Below are 18,838 nucleotides of genomic sequence, written 5' to 3'. Positions count from 1 at the left end.
AGTTCAAAATCTAAACAATCCAAATCAGATAAAATTCTGAAATTTTCTAATAGACATGAAAATGTTATTTACTCAGATTACATATATATTTGAAATTTTTAGAGAATGATCAATTTTTATTTTTGTGTATGGTTGTTTTGCCTGCATGCATCTCTGAGTACCATGCCATGTGCATGATGCCCACAGAGGCCAAAAAGGGCCTCATGTCTGCCTGAAAGTGGAGGTACAGACATATGAGCCACCATCTAGGTGCTGGGAATTGTGCCTGCAGTCTATGAAGGAACAGAGTGCTTTTGACTGCTGAGCCTTCTCTCCAGGTCCCGCAGATTATTCTTAAAAGCTGAAATTTTCCCCTACTAGTTGATATGAAAATTATTTATAGAGCAATGCATGAAAGTCTAGAGCTGCAGTAACCGTGCACTGAGAGCCCCATCTTCATTACCTCTCTGGAAGCTGGCCGATACCCATAGCCAGACGGTAAATTCTTATCTTCTTCACAGCCTTTGGCTCCGGGACTAAAATGTAATTCCACATGAAAGCGTTCCTCTGAGGACAGGTCCTGAAACATAAGAAGGAACACTTGCACAGTGGGGAACATCACGTGTTTGCTCTCCGCTGGTCACATAGACACATCACGAGCCCCATTACCTTGTTAGGGTCCTCATAAAGCATGATGACAATCTGTGTCATGTAGTTGAGCTCGTTGACAACGTTTAAGTAATCCATAGCTCGCTTCCACTGCTCATCCTTTGATTCCTGAACGAAAGGTCTAGGGTCAGTATGTTTATAGCCTTCCACATGAAAGTCACTTTACCCCCATTGTGATAGCTTATTTAATACTGATGTCACCACACGTGTCAGGAGAATAGAAAAACTATTTACAAAATTTATTACATGTTAAGATAATTCAAACTTTCAGAGTAAGTTCTTCAAGACAATTTACACAAAGTAAGAAAACCTCTTGAAATAGAACATATGCTATTGAATTCTGAGGGTAAGGAACAGCTTTTTAACCTTGTAAGTCTGAAAGCACCTAGCAGAGTGTTCTGCCTCATAACACAAAATATTATCGTCTAAGATTATCACTTCTCTCTCCAACATATTATAGTTCAAGTATGCAACACATGCTTAACATACATACACAAATCAATTTGATCTTATGACCTCCATCATCATCTTTCCATCTTACTTTAGAGATTCAACAATCTTTACACATGTAACCTACCAGAGTTGGAAAGGATCATAAGAGAATGAGAACACTCAAGACATAACACTCTATCTGAAATGAGGAAAAAACTCAAAGCACAAGGTCTGTGTAAAGTCAGCATGTCAATGTATAAACCCTCTGAACACCACAGAAAAGGTTCCTTCATTGTTCATTTATAACAAACATTACAAGTATGTGAAAAGACTCAATAGTTTCCTAGTCTATAATGAGGGTTAAACAGTATAAACTTTAGCAAAGAATGCCCTCTATTCCAAAAGAATAGAACTATGAGACTACATTCTGATTGGTGTATTTCTGGGTTCAGTGTACATTTCCTTTTTATTTCAGACAAGATAGATCCCAAAATTAAGGCAATGCTATAGAATGAAAACTCATATCTGTATTGTGCATATGTGTGTCCACATGTTTGGGAGGTAAGATTGGCAAGGATCTGTTCGTCTAAAAACTGATGAATAAAAACACAAACTAGCACTCCTTTTTAGGTGACCTGGTATCAGTCAAGTGAAATGATGGGTTTAAATTAAAGAAAGACCAAGAATTTCTTCAGGTAAAGAGATGAGTTAGGGTTTTGTGGTACTAAAGAATACCACATAATTTCAGGGTTACTGTTAGAGATTAATCCAGTTCTGTTCCAATGAAAACATAAAATCAAATAATTTTTAATAATATCTTCTTAAACATAATATGCAAGAAGCCATAATATTCTATTTTGTTATTAATGCACTCAGATCATTTTAACATTTTAACAATTTCTATAACGAACCACTGAAAATGTTCATTTTTATGTAGCTCACTCTGAGTAATCCAAATTTGCAGCTGAGAAGAGACTGGAGAAGGTTTCAGGTGTATAACTTATAAACCCTTACAATCATAGTAAGGTTGTAGATAGTGAATTACCCAGCAAGCTCTAGTCCTACTGCAGGGTCTTACTCAAGCTGCATCATCTCTAACAGTGTCCTTTCCATTTTCCCCAGATTCCCTTGTCTATCCTTTGTCCACAAAGCAACAACAGCCACCGACCTCTGCTTAAAACCCTTCTGGTCCTCTGAGAACACAAGTCACCGTCTTCCACTCTGACTTGGGTCATGCTATACTTGTGCTGCAGCACAAGCTTCCTGTCCTTCCTTGTCTCCCTCATGCATGCTCAACATGCTAGAGATGCAGCTGTTACTCTCGAAGTCATAACATTACCACTGCTGGCTACACACCTTCTTCTGTAGCTAAGTTAGGGTCTCGCTCACTCAGTCTACCTTTTATTAAGGCTCTACCAACCCACATGTGTACGCAAAGATGACACTTTTACTATTTCTTGCTACTTTCTGAAAGGAGTTAGTAAACCTAGGGTCTCTCACATGCTAGACAAGCCCATACAACTAAGCTATTGCCCAAGCCCTCTTTGTGTACAGAGACTAGAGGGTCTAGTCAAGCCATGTAAAGCCAATGCCTCTGTTTCTTCATGGCAGTAGACATGTGAACAGTGCACTGAGATATAAGCCAGCTGTTTCCACACTGCCTGTATCACAGTCATGAGTCTACTCAACTGTGTCTTCCTTACTGTGGTGGTCTGCACCCTTTCAAGATGTAACTGAGAACAAAGCTGTCCTCTGTAAGTTGGCAGGTGCACTGTTGGAGCAGTCATATAAAGAGGCTGGCATAAGACTGTGGCTTTCACTAGCCTCACAGGAGTTATTGATCACGTCTAGTTTATCATATGACTCATCGCTGAAGGAAGGTAAACATGTTTATATTCCCCAAACCCAGTAAAATGCTTAATATAGACTAGTATATCCTCAAGCAATGATGATAAACCACAAAAATAGAGTAAATTATAATGAATAGTTAAAAAAAATTTAACTAATGATCTGAGTATAAACTCTCAAGAAGAGTATTTGTCAGTTCGATTGAAACAGCCCATACTTACATCACACAATGCACCATAGCGAAGAATGGATAGTAAGGAGTGCACATGACTTTCACTAGTAAAATATAACCTGGTACGGACATGACGTTCCGGAGACAGAACACCTCTAGAATACCTAAAATCAGAAGCAGATTTTATGGAAATTAATCATCTCAGAAGCAAAACCCCATAACAAATAAATCTATCATTCTTCAAATCACAACTGAGAGTTACTTCTAATTAATACAAAATAACATACTAGACCCTCTGAGAATAATAATAAAAAAGCAAAACAAAAGAAAATATAAAAGAGCATTACTTAAGTTCACTGGAAAAAGATCAATTTAGTTCCTCTAGTAGCAATAACTAATAAAAAATAACGCTGGGCTATGGGGTTCACACAATTTAAAACAGATAATTGGTGAAAAGTATCTTCCTAAATCCTTCACCTTGTTCTTTTTCATACTGGTACCACACAAAATCTTGGTTGAGATGGGCATGGGATATGGTGACTATAACACCACTATATGGGTAAAGGCTAGATTGCTATACTGAGGTCAGTCAGCGCAAGAGAGAGAAACACTATCCCAGAGATGTAGGTCGGTAATAGATCATATGCCTATGGCATGCTTAAGTCTCCCCACCACAGGTAATCAACAGGACGATCTAGGAAATCCTATCCCCATAAGACATCAAGTGATACACTCTTGATTTCTGTATAAAACCACCAGTAAGTACTTTAGATTTGAAATACACAAAACTAGATGCATATAGTTTGAACAACTGGTACAGTCTCTTACACAGGATGGAGCTTATTTACAGTGTCATCGTCTTGTGTCCTCTGGAGGTCTGAGCGGATTTTTCTCACTAAAGGAGTACAATAGCCTTTGGCAATCTCCAGTTTTTCAGCTTTAGTTATACCATATTCCTAAGCAGGAAAAAAAAAGACAATTAAATTAGAAAAAAAATCAACAAATGCACTCCTGAAGTGAAGAACTCTCGTGAGACACAAATATTACGTTTACCCTCTTAATACATTAGAAAATTCTTAGCTTGCATTTTTTGCAGCTACAAATATATTCTTTTCACACTAGCATGTGTAATTACAAGAATTTTATGGTAGAACTGAAAAAGCAGTTTACCACAGAAGAGGGAAGTATGCATGGATGAATACAAGCTTTATGACTACTAGCCAAGTTTCATCACAAGGTTTTAAAAACAACAACAACTTCAAGTCAAAAATAGAGGGCAGAGGGTTTTTATTTTGTTTTAACCAAATACATAAGTAATTACCAATAAAAGAAGTAAAAGTAAAATCATTCTAATATCAACGTTCAAAAAGTCTAACAGATTTTTCTAAAAAAAAAAAAAAAATCCTCTGGCTAGCCAGAAATGGGAGTGTATGTGTTTATTTCCAGCAGCTGGGAGGCAGAGGCAGGTGGACCTGTGAGTTCAGGGCCAGTATGATCTATATAGAGTTACAAACCAGCTAGGATCACAACATGGTCTCAAAAAAATAAAAAAAACTCTCAGTAACAACAACAACAACAAACAAGCTTTTGTCTAATATTATTCAAGTTTAAACTAGTGGTAAGCAAAGCTGAGATAAAATAATAAATAAAATTTGTCATCTATAACCACTATGGGTTAACTAGATTTATAAAGAATTAATATAATGTAAAATATTAAGAAAGCAAGTTAATTGCAACCTAGCTTTAATGAATGATATCCTTCAAAATCACGTATTAGAAGGTGATCTGATATTCAAATGGAGAATCTGGTCTACAATAATGACTAGCGAGATGCAGCAGTAGCATGAATGCCATGGGAGACCAAATGCTTTGATTGCCTTTAAAGGGGTGTGTGCAAGATGAAGCTCTCCAACGAGGCCAAAACCCTGTGGATGGAGAAAACCTTACACTATCTTTCTGCTAAATAGACACAATATTAAACTCCCTTCTCAATTCTTATCTTGATATTCGTCAATTAATATATCTCTCAACACTCCTCAGCTAAGCTCAATTGTAGTAGATTAGCAGGTCAAAATTCCAGCATGGACTGGGGAGAGGCGCATTAAGCAGCCCTGTCTAAGGAGCTATTGGCAACTGGTGACTGCTGGGGAAGAGAGAGTCGGGCTTCAGGGCTTGGGTTCTGAGAAGCTACTTGCGCTCCAGCAGATGGCCCCACACCCACGTGCATACAAGCAGCATTAAATGGAGCCAGTAAGAATGTTTTAAAAGGAAAGCATATGAAACTGGATAGAAAAGTGGTGAGGTATCGGGGAAATTGATGATGATTGGAAATTAGACTTTCTTAAAATGTATGTATGAATATTAAATAAAACTTCAAAAAAAAATCTCTGGTTTATAAAGAAGGCAAGACGGGAAACGGTAAAAGGAAGGGGCACAGTGGGGACACAGGAGGAAAGGTAGGAGAATATGGGAGACGGAGGAAATTATCAAACCCCTCTGTCAGGTTCATTCTCGGACATTTCTACTAATCGAAAAATTCTCAAGGATTCAGATGGCAAACCCCACCATACACAAGAGATCTTAAAAGTCCATGACAGTAATAACAAAAATGTCTATTTAATACAGAGTAATACAGTAGGGTCACTTGATACCCTTTCTGATTGTTTTGCTTTTTATCAACTTGACAACAATTGGAAACATCCACAATTGAGTAAATGCCCCCAACAGTCTGGGCTGTAGGGCATATTCTAATGGATGATTGATGTAGAACAGTACAAACTCTCAAGGGTGCTGCCATCCCTTGACAGGTGGTCCCAGGGTGTGTAAGAAAGCAAACTAGCAAGTCCATGAGCAGTGTTCTTCCATGGTCTAGGCTCCAGTTCCTGCCTCCAGGGTTCTGCCCCACTTAAGCTCCTGCTTGACTTTGTTCAAAGGACTGTGACTGATGAGTGACAAACAAACCTCCCCAAGTTGCTTTTGGCTACTGTTTTATCAATAGCAATCAGACTAAGAAATGAATTAAACTAAGTTAGCTTTCTCTCTCTGTCTCTCTGTCTCTCTGTCTCTCTCTCTCTCTCTCTCTCTCTCTCTCTCTCTTTCTCTGTTTTTACTGTTTTGCTTTTTGTGTTTTTCAAGACAGACAGGGTTTCTCTGTAGCTTTAGAGCCTGTCTTGGAACTAGCTCTTGTAGACCAGGCTGGCCTCGAACTCACAGATATCCACCTGTCTCTGCCTCCCGAGTGCTGGGATTAAAGACACGTGCAACCACCATATGGTGCACTAAGTTTTCTAAATTCAGTCAATAAATCTTAATATAGATGACTATGAACACAAAGGTATACAGACATATATTAAATGTATTAGCAAATTAAAGGAAAACGCTGGAATAAAAATAATCAAGGAAAAAATAGTTTGAAATTTGATTTAGCAAGGTATAAGGAAATTTTCATATACTGCTAATCTTAAGAAACAGAGTTCTAGTTATAGGAGTGTAAAGTATGTATGTAAAAAGGCAGTGAAATAAATGAGAGTCTAGGTTTCCAAATAAACAGTTAGTTTGTTAGGTTCTACCCATACCAATCAGTCAATGAGACTAATAGCAATAATAATGAGAATTGTGATGACTAACATATAGTCAGACAGTTTTATTGATACGGAAAGAAGTTCCCAATGCTAACTGCACAAAGTGAACTCCTAAGAGTGACTTACCTGCGGGATAACAATGTCTGCCAATGCCTTTGACAGTCTGTACAGTTCCATTGTATTTTCTAACTTCAAGGAGCCATTGTGCTGAACATCGTATTTGATGCAGTCATATATGTCAGGGATTTTACTAATATCATATCTTCCATTCTTTGTTTTAAAGTCTTTCTCCAACTTGGACCATCTTCGCAGCATAAGTTCCAGAGTCTCACTATGGTACAGCTGAATATCTAAAACAACATACATCTGATTAGTAACATATCTTAAAGTTTACTAGTTCAGCCTCTCTAGTGCTGTGATAACTATGTGCTGCCATGACTGGTTCCCTATAATTAGAAAACTTTATAAGGAAAAAGACTACATAAGAAGCTAGAAAGTACTGCTATTCACATATACCACATACACTGGATTGTTGCAGGCCTGGGTAAGTACTTAGTCTAAGCACTTGGATTAGGAGCCTGACTTAATTATGAGATCTTTTCCATATGTTACAGATTTTCATACCAATAAAAAGAAAAACACAAGAATTATAGCAAAACTCTTTGAATTAATATGCTTTCTATTCTAAAATTTAAATACTTTACTTTTCTAAATTCCTATAACTAAACAGAATAGATGATTATATTTGTATGAAATAGTCTTAGATATTAAGAGTTGTATGAATGAACCATTTTTATCACCAAGAAATCTCAGGTGTCAACAATTTCCAACTAATCTCATAACCAGGGTTTTCTGCTGTTTTTATGCTACCTATTTTCTGCTTAAATATCTAGGAATGCTAAACAACTCAATAATCAAATAAGAGTATTTTACTGTCTTTTTCCTACTATCATGGATAAAATGATCATATACCTAACTATTATTCCTTGCCGGATAGATACACTAATTCATACTACAACTACAACTGAAATAAGAGACTTGGAATCATAATGTTACACCTTATTTTAAATGTTTACCCAAAAAAATGACAGTACTTTCTGTTTTACATTCTAAGAAAAAATATTTACCAGATGATTTGGGATCTTCCATACGATGTCTGATTTGAGAAGTCAAACTTTGAATCAAGGAATAAACTTTGTCACAGGTTTTCACTGGATTTTTAATTAAATGCATTGACTTGATAACAGAAATGCTTCCAGATGGAGTAAGCTACAAATGAATAAGATAAGTGTTTTCTAAATGGTTATGTACCATTATCCAAGAGAACGAATATAGACCTTTCCACAGCTGGGAAAATAATTACATTCTATACACTAAGAGATTTAACATATAGTAATATGATCTGTATGTTAAAAAGGAGTGTGAAAGTTTCAGAATTTCATGCTGAAACAATATTAAACTTTAACTAAAATTAGATTACCTACAGAAAAAATCAGAAGTACTCTAAATTAAAGGATGAAATTCAATGAGAATTTGATGATTGCTATTATGTGCAAATATGGTTCTAACCACTTGACATATACCTACATGTAATTATACTAGGCATTTATAATCATCATCATCTTTCCCCTGTGAGTTAATGAGGTGAAGTCATTTGCTTAGATGAAGGATCTAGCATAAGAAGGAACAGCATTCAATCACAGAAAGGCTGCACGCAGAACTCATACTATTAACCTCTATGCTACTAGACTTTGTTAAAAAGGTTTTTGTCCAATTCAAGGAAAGCCAATAATCAGGAGCGATTATAAATTCAACTTTTAACATTTACCTTGGCAAGATATTTAGCCAACTGAAGTAGGTTTCTACAAATACAAAAAATGCAAAGAGAAATTGCAGTTTAGATTATAGTGGTCTAGGTTTTATTTGACCAACGTAACTGTCGGAGGTAAGTGAGAACTCCGCAGAGAAGAGCTGCTTTTATCCTTTACAGCATCCAAGACACAACAAAGGCAAAAAGAATTATAAAAGCAAAAGAAAAAAATGGCCAGTGATGAAGAACTTGAGCCTGATGTTCAAAGACAAAGGCTTGCTTTGTCTGTACTGGAAATGTTTGTTGATGCTAAAGAGATGCTGAGGAGAAATCTAATATTGTTGAACTAAGAGCACCAGGCTCAAAATGCAGTCCAGGTTTCACAAAGGTAAATGTATGTAGGAGTCAAGAAAGAAAGGATGCCTTAGAGGCAAACCAAGCCAAGCAACAGTCTACAGATCAGTCAGTTAACTGGGTGGCTAAGAAAAATGTGTTTGTGAAACCGATGTAAAGAAATCCCAAGATGATTTGCTCAGATGTATAGAAGGAACAAATAAAAATAAAGACGATAAAGTTACCTCAAAATCAAAGTATTCATATCAACAAAATCTTCAGTAGATGAACGAAAAAGTTTGAGATAGTCTGGAGTTGGCTCAGCAGTTAGGAGCACTGGCTATGCTTTCAGAAGACCAAAGTTCAATTTCTACAATTCACATGCAGCTTACAACATTCCCTAAGCCCAGTTCCAGGGCATCAAGCACCCTCTTCTGGCCTCTGCAGGCACCAGGCACACATGTGGTGCACAAACATATGCAGGCAAAACACTCATTTTTTTTGTATGTAAAAACAATAAAATAAATAAGTTTAAAATTTTAAAAGAAGCTGGACAGGCTTCAGCTACCAAAAGCAACAGAGACAGAAAGAGAGACTAAGAATATCAAATAAATAAAATCACAATGGAAATGGAGACACTTAGACTAGAGATATAAAGTTCACTAGCGAGTACTATGAAAAATCATGCTCATAGTCTATAAATCCCAGAGTGTGATAAGATACATAATATCTATCAAAATGGAGTCATAAAAACACAGAAAATCTGAAGTAAACAATAGTGAGTAACACCTTCATGAGGAATGAACTCTGCCAGCTCTGCAGCACTGGCAGCTCTGCGGCACTGTCAGGGCGGGTGTGCACACGTGTGCTGGGCTAGTGGGACTCTGTCTGCATGAGTCATTCCATAAGAGGGAAAAAGAACACTTCCCTAGAGATTCCTGATGCGTAATCAATCATTAAAGAGTATCACACAGAAACTACACAACAGGTCTCAAATGAGTAGCTGGTATGACTAAAGCAGCCACCAAGGCAGCCACACAAAAGAGGCTAAGAATGTCACGATGGAAGAGTCAGTAACCAGGAGCAAGCATTCTTGTGTTATAATTAACAAGTGTCTAAGGATAAAACTAAGAACGGGGCAAAGGAGCTGAGGGTGAACATTCATTTCTGTCTCTTGACTGAATGCAGTGTGTTCAGCGGCCTCAACTTGCAGCTGCTGCATCATCTCTACCATGATAGGCTGTAACTTTGAACTATGGACCAAATTAAACCCTTTCCTCCTTAAATCGCTTTTATCAGGACATTTGATTAAAGCAACAGGAAAAGTAACCTCAACACGCTCAGGAAACCTAAAATATTTATTATGTCATTCTTTACACAAAAAATATACCGGTACCTCAAACAGACGACTCTAAAGCAAAGATTATTAATGACCTATGAAAATACCAAGAGCACAGATGAATTTCACAAACTCCAGGTGAGTCAAGAGCCTGCTGGGACCTACCTTTTCATAGTCCTCAGCTGTAAAATCTCTGTCTTTCTGAAGTATTTCATGAAGCCTTGCTTTCACACGCTGCTGACAATTACTCAAAGAGTCGCTGTCGCTGTCCAAGAGGCCGTTCATATTTGCGCTTTTCACCATCTGAACAAGAATGGGGGTAAGCTCTCCTTCTAGAGCCAACAAACCCTAAGTAAAAAAAAAAAATTTAAAAAGTCAATGATTAAACATATGTAAAGTAACAGGCCATCGCAGTAACTTTATGAAATGCTAAATCTCATCATGCATAAGCTACTCATCACATATTAACTTTACTAATATCATACTTCATCTTTCTCAGTAATGGCTTTAATTGCAATTAAAAATACTGCCTTGGTAGAAATCGCCAAGAAATAGTTGATAAAAATTATAGTAATTATAAAGCTGTCTCTACCTTTGCAAAAGCAGCCGCAGTCATCTGGACCCGCCCTTCATCAGAGGCATAGATTTTGAGGTCATGTCGGTAGGTGCTATGCAATCGGAGTAAGCCACAACCCGGAAATCCTGCATAATCTCCTGAAAATAAGGCCTCAAATCACTTAAGCTATATGCCTGCTTTGTTGTAGTTCTGCAAATGTTTAATGAGACCACCAGGTAGAAGCAAAGGGTCCAGCCTTAATCAAATTACAGCACTTACCTTGACCTCCAGGGTACATACACCTAAAAGCTCTTCCCAGCTCTTCAGCCTGAACTCTGCCCGCTGGAGTTAGTTCTCCTCCCCATTTTAAAACCAGAAGTAAGGATGGCTCCTCTCTTCGGTTATCTAAAAAGAAGAGATGATAAAATAAATGTTCACTTTGTTTCATTCAAGCAAATGTTTAAACATTTGTCTCAGTCTTAATATTTACTCTGGGCTCTGTTTTTTTTTTTTTAAGCAGAAAATGGCCTATATGCAAATCATTTTATTCTCTAAATGTGCCTCGGTATGGACAGCGGCTTCCTTCAGGAGTGCCCTTCGCTCTTCCAGGGGCTTTAGTCTCTTTCAGTCAGTGAGGAAGGAGGATCTCCATGTCCTGCAGAGAACTATTCTCTCGCCCCCCCCCCCCAGCTCTGCTCACAATTTTCACAGCACGTTTAACTCACTTAGTTGTAAGGAAAGAGCGCTCTGAAATAACCCTGAGGAGTTGCAAAATAATAAAACATATTTCTTACTTAAAATTGAAAAAATTGAAACCTACTTTTATGAGATTATTTGTAGGGGAAATGGACAAGATAGGGATCCTTAGGGAAGAGGAGGGAAATAAATACAGAACACGGGTGGAGGAAGAGAAGGGGAAATAACAGAACACCAGTGACCTGACGGGAAATTGAGGAGCTCCTTAGTGACGCAGGGAGGGAAACATAGATGAAGGAGGGAAGTAGATAAATAATGAAAAGGATATCTGAAAAAGCCACAATCATACTACTATTTACTACCACCTCCCGAAATAGGCCTATAAAGCAAATAATTTCTTACATAGATAAATATATATAGCTTTAATGAACTTTTCTCATCTGGGCTGACAATGCTCCCTCTAAGAGCCAAAGATCACCTAATAAAAGCCTTAATATCAGACATGAGAAGTCCTCTTTTGAGTTGTTGGATGAGGCTCTCCCGGGAACTTCCAAAATGTACAGCCTATTACTATTGTCTTTGGTCACTCTCAGAGGTGGACAATAAATCCTTATTGCTTAAGACACCATGCACTTCAGATGCAGGGCGTAGAAACTCTTGGGCTGGAACTGACCTGAAAGACTCTTCTTTAAGGACTCGCTTTCATGGTACAAGAAGGCCATGTAAGCCTCCAAAGAAGGGAAGCAACCAACAGTCTTACGGCACCGTGACACCTATGATTCACATCGATGACTGGCATAGCACAATAACCCTATGGTGCAGTAGTGGCATGCATACCTTGGTGGTAACCAACAGCTCTCTAATTGTACTTAAAACAAGCTCAACAAGAGGGATACTATGCCTAATACTGGGAATAGCTAACTACTCAGTGCTAATGAAACCATGAATCTCCAACCACTAATTTACCACACCAGCATAAACCAACAATCTATAAACATCTGTCCTTAAATCTATAGACAAATGCCGTCCTTACCCATCAAGAAAACTTTTCTTTGCAACAGATGGAAGCCACCACAAAACCCCACAACCAATCGAAAGGCAGAGTTGTGGAGCTCACTCCCAAAGGATACATCAATAAAACACTCCCACACCAAAGGCAATACTGTAGAAGAAGGGCCAGGAAGATTGTAAAGGCCAGAGGCTCAGGGAGTTTCCTAGGAAACTGTGTCTCCTAGTAACAGCAGAAGCCACGCCCATAATGTCTCAAAAACAAGGCTGCCCCAACCTAAGCTGAAGAAAGATGACACAGAGGAACACACAAAACTGAATGAGAAAAAGCCCAGGGCCTCAACCCTACACAGAGATCCACAGACAACTAAGTGAGGCTGGGAGTAGGAGGAGAGGGGTCTTCCCAAGAAATGAGCACACCAATTGGCTGTCCAATACTAAAGGGCTAGCCATGAAAGCATGCATACAAGTAACATTATATAGCCTGAACAGTTTATATAAATGAAAAAAAAAAAAAAAAGAGGACAAGACTTTGAAGGGTAGGGGGATGGGTATTTGAGAAGGTTTGAAGGAAGAAAGGAAAGGGAGAAATGTTGTAATTAAGTTATAATTTCAAAAATAAACCAAAAATATCTTTATTTAAAGGACAGAAGCAGCATAGTTAACAAAATTATTCATCTTAGTTATTTTTTATGTAGCACACAAATCCCAAAGGCTATTGAGCAGCAAATAGCCCAAGTTAGCAATACAGAGTAAGTCATTACATCCATATAATTGCAATAGGCATTAAAAATGATATACCTTCCTCCTCACTGGACGTTTTAGGACAGCCATGAGGGAGATAAGTCAATTGGACCTTACGATTTATTCCAGAAAAATGACCATACCTGAAAAAGAAAATGTCAATTGGATTGTAAAATATTAATGAAGTACTGATTGACTTCCAAAAGAAAAACAAAAATATATGGATAAAAACTAATTCTCTTCTACTGCCTTGGTAGAGTCTAGCCAAAAAATAAAAAAAATTAAAAAAAAAGTTTACAAAATCCATAGTTCCTAGAACAAGGTCAAAATATCAAGCAAGAGAAAATTCAAATGTAGGTAGAGGAGGTGCAATGCAGGCCCTGCCATCACTCACTGAGGAGCTGCTGCTAGATAGTAGATGGTGGCTTCTGAGGAGGGAGAATTATTCTTTTTTCAGAATATGGGCATGGGCAGGATTCCCATGCTCCCCCAGATGCCCCAGGCCCATTGACATATACAGTCAGCACTAATGGAATTTAATGAAAACACGATGTTGGGAGGGAGATGTGTTAGTGGAGAACGTGGGCAGCTGGAGGGGAAATGGGAAGCATATAGGATAATATCCATTATATACACAAAGGAAATTCTCAAAAATAGAATTAAAATATTTTAAAATAAAGTACAATTTAAGTATCATTAAATAAAGGATATAGGAACATAAATTCGTGTAGCATTCATAACAGAAATGCTGACCAATTTTTGATTGAATGGTTCAAACTGTTGTACCTAAATAAGGCTGAATCTAGGATTCAGTTAGGCACGTGGTCTTCATTCTAAGTATTCCAGAAGGCCCAAGTGCAACATTTGCTTTCTTTCTCCCCAACAAAATTAACAGAAAACTAAAGCAGCAATAATCAATATATATACATATATATACATGTATATATATGTGTATATATATATACATGTATATACATGTAACATATATATATATGTTGTCAGATTAGAGTTTCAGTTTTCTTCAGTTGTACCAATAAGGAACTGAAAGAACACACTGGAAAAAATAAAACTGGTGTGCTGGTTAGTTTTATTTTATAGCAACTTGACACAAGCTAGAGTCTTCTGAAGGTAAGGAACTTCAGTTGAGAAAATGCCTCCCTAAGATCGGGTTGTAGGCAAGACTATATGTCATATTCTTAATCGGGATAGATGGGGGAGGACCCAGGCCATTGTGGCTGGTGCAACCCTGAGCTGGTGGTCCTGGGTTCTATAAGCAATCAGGCTGAACAAGCCAGAGAGCAGTCATCCTTGTGGCCTCTGCAGTAGCTCCTATCGCTAGGTTTCTGCCTGGTTTGAGTTCTTGGCTTGGCTTCTCTCAACAGATTCTGATTCAGGATCTGTAAGCCACATAAACCCTTTTCTCCCCAAGCTTCTTTTGGTCGTGGTGTTTTGTTGCAGCTGTAGTAACCCTGACTAGGACAAATGCCAATCCCATAAGTATAACAGGAGAACTGTACTGTAAAGGAGTGTGCCAAAAGGTACTCACATCTCTAACACAGTCTTAAGTTGTTCAAGTTTTGACTTGTTTTCTTCAATTTCAGAGTCATTGTTTTGCCCCAGCTCCATAAGAAGCTGCCGTGCAATATCCAGCACTTCCTATGTATGTTAATAAAGAGTTTGAATTTTTATATAATTTCACCATAAAAAACTTAAATTTAATATACACAAAAGCAAATAACAACAACAAAACTTGCCTGTAATTGTTTTGGCTTCTTGAGTTTTAACTTCCCTGACTTATAGCCATCACACTTTTCAAAAAGATCAAAAAACCTAGCAAAAAAAAAGAGAGAGAGAGAGAGAGAGAGAGAAATTAGTCAATTGCAATGCAATCATTAATATTATTGCTGTGAAGCTGAATATGGTGGTGCAGACCTACAACCACAGCATTCGACAGGCCTAATAAAACAGACACGGGAATGGAGCTTTAAAGGCTATGCATGTAAGCACTGTGTTTCCTCTTTCACTCAACCTTAGGTTTCCTCTGCCTTTTCTCCCTGACACAGTGTCACGTTACATATTACCCAGATGGCACCTACCTCCTTGGCTCAAATGATCTCCTGTCTCTATCTCTGAAACAAGTACATGAACTAGTAGAACCCACCACACTTGGCATCTGCTCCTCTTTTACCAATAAAACCTAACACACACCTGACACACATCAAACTAACACCCACTATATTATTTTCACGAGTTGGCTTGTGCATCGTGAGATGGAAGCAGCATACAATTAAATACAAAATGTTTTCTGTTGTCAGTGCATGATATGTCAATACATATTTAATGGCTCAGGTATTCATATTTTATAATCTCCAAACCAAACAGTGAACAAACAAAAAGAATGGACACTTGCTTTTAGAATGCTGAGCTGTTGATGCTTCTCATAGTATAAGGCAAGAAAATAACAAACTAAGAGTAAATAGAATATATTTATGATGACAAATGAAAGGCAGGTTAGACTGACAGCTAAGGATACACCCACAATAAATTGTAGGTGCTAACACACACAATTACTTTAAATGGGTTTGTATGCATTCAGAGGTTTAAATATTTTCATGATAAAAAGTAGTAGGTAGAAATGTTCTGTCTGATGCATCAATCAAAAGAGCTTCATACCAACAGAAATCCGAAATTACACATGAATAGTAAGCTATTTCTCTTAAGACATACTTTTGATGCCTCACTTCCATTTTCATCTTTTGTTTTGGTGTTCGATCTCCATGCCGTATGACAGCTATGACACATCGAAGTTCCATCCTAAAATGACAAAAAATACCCATGTTCTCGTCTCTCTGACATTAAGGGTTTCTTTTGTCTTAATTTTGAAAAAGCAGGTTCTACAAGAAACTAAGAAGCCAGAGAGGAGATGTTCAGATACACAGTATTTCTCCTTCTTTACTGATAGTGAGGAATAAAGTCAAAGGACTCTAGCCTGAGCTTTATCCAATATCTGACCTGCAGCATTGACTTATTGGTGTGGGAGAATTGTCTGTATACTGTCAATCATATTTTAATAAAACGCTGATTGGCCAGGCAGGCAGTATAGGCGGGAAAGCCAGACAGGAAGTAGAGGTGGAGCAAAGAGACTGGGAGTATTCTGGCAAGCAGGAAGCTCCCTCCGCAGTTCTGCCCAGACCACCAGAGAGGAAAGATGTAAGCTGCCCCACTGGAAAAAGTACTGAGCCATGTGGCTAACGTAGATAAGGATAATGGGGTAACATAAGTTATAAGAACTAATAAGTAGCCTGACCAAATGGGCCAATCAGCTTTATAACTTATAGAGATCTCCGTGTGATTGATTTTCTCTGGGACTTGCCGGCTGTGGGGTGCCGGGCGGTACAGAAACCCCAGCAAGCCGGCCTCTCGTGTTACAACTTATCAGCAGAGACTCCGTTCATTAAATCAAAGGAAAATCAACTCATATGATGGCTGCTGTATTTATGTACTTAGGATATCTTGTCATCTAAGAAAAAAGTTATTTAAAATTTAACTTAGAATAGTGTTTAGTGGTACGCCAGAGTGAAGAGTTATCATTTCAATTCTCAAAATGCGAACCACTGAACACATTCCTGAAAGATACTAATAGTCAAAAATATTCTATGTTGAATAAATTTGAAAACGGTGCCTCAAAACATAATCAAATACAATTTTCCTCCCAATTAGAACTTTTCAGAATATTTAACATGTTAATATGAATCTCTAACTTTACAACAATGAAGCATTCAGTCAAATCACTTGACAATAAACCGAGTGATTTTCCCTAGCAAAGGCTGTCAAACACTGTATCGAGCTGATTGATTTATCCAAAGATGTACCAAGAGAAAAACAAAGCTATATGATCCTATAAACCTGAGTAAGCACCTAGTGGCTTCCAGGCATGGATACAGGTCTTAAGTGGCTCTGTATTGCTCTATCACGTCTCAGGATGTTAATGTAATCTTGTGAGGTTTAGCTTCGTATACCCTTGGATAAAACTCACCTATTCCCCCATCTTCTTCAAACCGAGTCATATGAAAATGCACATAGTAATCTAGTAATCATTCAAAAATTTACTTTTTATTGTAATAACACAGACTAATGTGGAAAACCCAGGGAATTTTTGAATGAAAAATACATAATTGAAACTTACATAGTTCCAGATGTGGTTGGTACAATGGGAATATCTTCAGCCTCTAAGGGTATTGACCAGGGGATGTGAAACTGCGGTGCAAGCTCCCGCATTACAATATTGCTTGAAGACAAAGAGAATATTATTAAAAATTAGTTATTTCAAAGACAGAACTGGAATTTAATTATGCCATGATGGAGAAACATAAAGATTAAAGTCAAACTACCTAATGGTTATATTACATAAAAAATTTCCCCAAACCAAATCCTGATCAGGAAACCTAAGACAGGCATCGCTAAACTGGACAGGCTAATGAAGCACTATGTATTTGTGATTATCTTATATAGTTGAAGATGAGGGTTGCTTTAATTACATTCCTAACTAGAACTATTTTTTTCATTTATTAACTGTCTGTTAAACACCTATTCAGTTATTTTTTCTTTATGTGTGTGAGGTACTGAGCATGGAACCAAGAGCCCTGTGAATGGAGTATTTTCCCCACTCATTTACATTTCTGACAAACTTATTGCAAATATGATAATTTCTAACAAGTCACTACTATGTTGGAAAGATGTTTTAATAACTGACTTGAGGGGCTGAGAGATTTCTCAGTTGGTAATGTGCTTACCTTCCAAGTATGAGAACTTGAGTTTGAACCACACAGGTCAGTAAAAAAAGAAGAAAGGTCGGGCATGGTAGTGTACTTTTGTAATCTCAGTGTTGGAAAGGCAGAGACACACAGATGCCCAGAACTAATAACCCTATCTCACTAGGAGAGTTCCAGGCCAGAGAGAGACCGAGAGACCCTATCTCAAGAAAAGTAGACAGAGGAGACAGCACCTGAGAACGACACCTAAGGTTGCTCTGGCCACCACAAGCACACACATGAACAAGCACTCTCACGAATACCACCATATATGCACAGCACACACAAACTCTCTCTCTTTCTCTCCTCTCCTCTCTTCTTTCTCACTTCTTTTTCTTCTGTTTTTCTCTTCTCTCACTCTCCTACATACGCATAATTTATTGTTCTTTTCCAAGTTAGCATGTGTTCACACTAGAATTTAGCATGACACATTGCTTTCGACTTCTCTTTGAAATGATATATAAAAATGGTACTTCTACACATAATATTCTTTTCCATTTATTTGATTATCTTATTAGAACAGCAAGTAACACAAATGTATAAAGAAGTCATGAAAAGAAGCCTAAATTTAAATTTTTCTGTATTTCTGGGGTATTTTATTTCATGAATGTTATTTAGTAGCATTAAGTAGGTTAAAGAAACATTTCAAATACAATTATGTAAGAAAAATGAAGATATGTTATATCCAATAATCCTGTGTTCTATCAAAGTATGATGTAAAACTGTTAGCAGCATGTTAGCCATTAAGCTGTCCTCACAACCAGGATCTGGCATTGTTTTGGGGGGGTATCTTCTAAATACTGCATAGTACTCTAGAGTGATCTAAAAACTTCCACGGTTTACCAGATACACAAACGTGA

The 18,838-nt window shown here is 37.6% G+C and overlaps 1 protein-coding gene across 20 annotated transcripts in view; it reads right to left on the bottom strand.

Moving 5' to 3' along the window:
* Positions 1-18,838, bottom strand: part of Ppip5k2 (diphosphoinositol pentakisphosphate kinase 2) — a 59,099-nt gene that overhangs the window by 22,796 nt on the left and 17,465 nt on the right. For 14 of the 20 annotated variants that reach the window (XM_087905961.1, XM_085696006.2, XM_087905964.1 and 11 more), the window contains exons 10-23: positions 17,354-17,455; positions 15,895-15,981; positions 14,918-14,997; positions 14,714-14,819; positions 13,225-13,310; positions 10,999-11,124; positions 10,756-10,877; positions 10,329-10,511; positions 7,809-7,950; positions 6,808-7,031; positions 3,929-4,056; positions 3,150-3,264; positions 649-756; positions 443-559 (exon numbers count right to left, since the gene is read on the bottom strand). In XM_087905961.1, the coding sequence (XP_087762087.1) occupies positions 443-559; positions 649-756; positions 3,150-3,264; positions 3,929-4,056; positions 6,808-7,031; positions 7,809-7,950; positions 10,329-10,511; positions 10,756-10,877; positions 10,999-11,124; positions 13,225-13,310; positions 14,714-14,819; positions 14,918-14,997; positions 15,895-15,981; positions 17,354-17,455 (1,726 nt within the window). The remainder of the gene's footprint in view (positions 1-442; positions 560-648; positions 757-3,149; positions 3,265-3,928; positions 4,057-6,807; positions 7,032-7,808; positions 7,951-10,328; positions 10,512-10,755; positions 10,878-10,998; positions 11,125-13,224; positions 13,311-14,713; positions 14,820-14,917; positions 14,998-15,894; positions 15,982-17,353; positions 17,456-18,838) is intronic. The other 6 variants (XM_087905960.1, XM_087905963.1, XM_087905975.1 and 3 more) reach the window with 1 other exon arrangement.

The sequence above is a fragment of the Myodes glareolus genome, chromosome 1 (genome assembly GCF_982192425.1).
Source record: "Myodes glareolus chromosome 1, mMyoGla1.1, whole genome shotgun sequence".
In the NCBI taxonomy this organism is placed as follows: domain Eukaryota; kingdom Metazoa; phylum Chordata; class Mammalia; order Rodentia; family Cricetidae; genus Myodes; species Myodes glareolus.
This window is presented reverse-complemented; position numbering and strand designations above follow the sequence as displayed.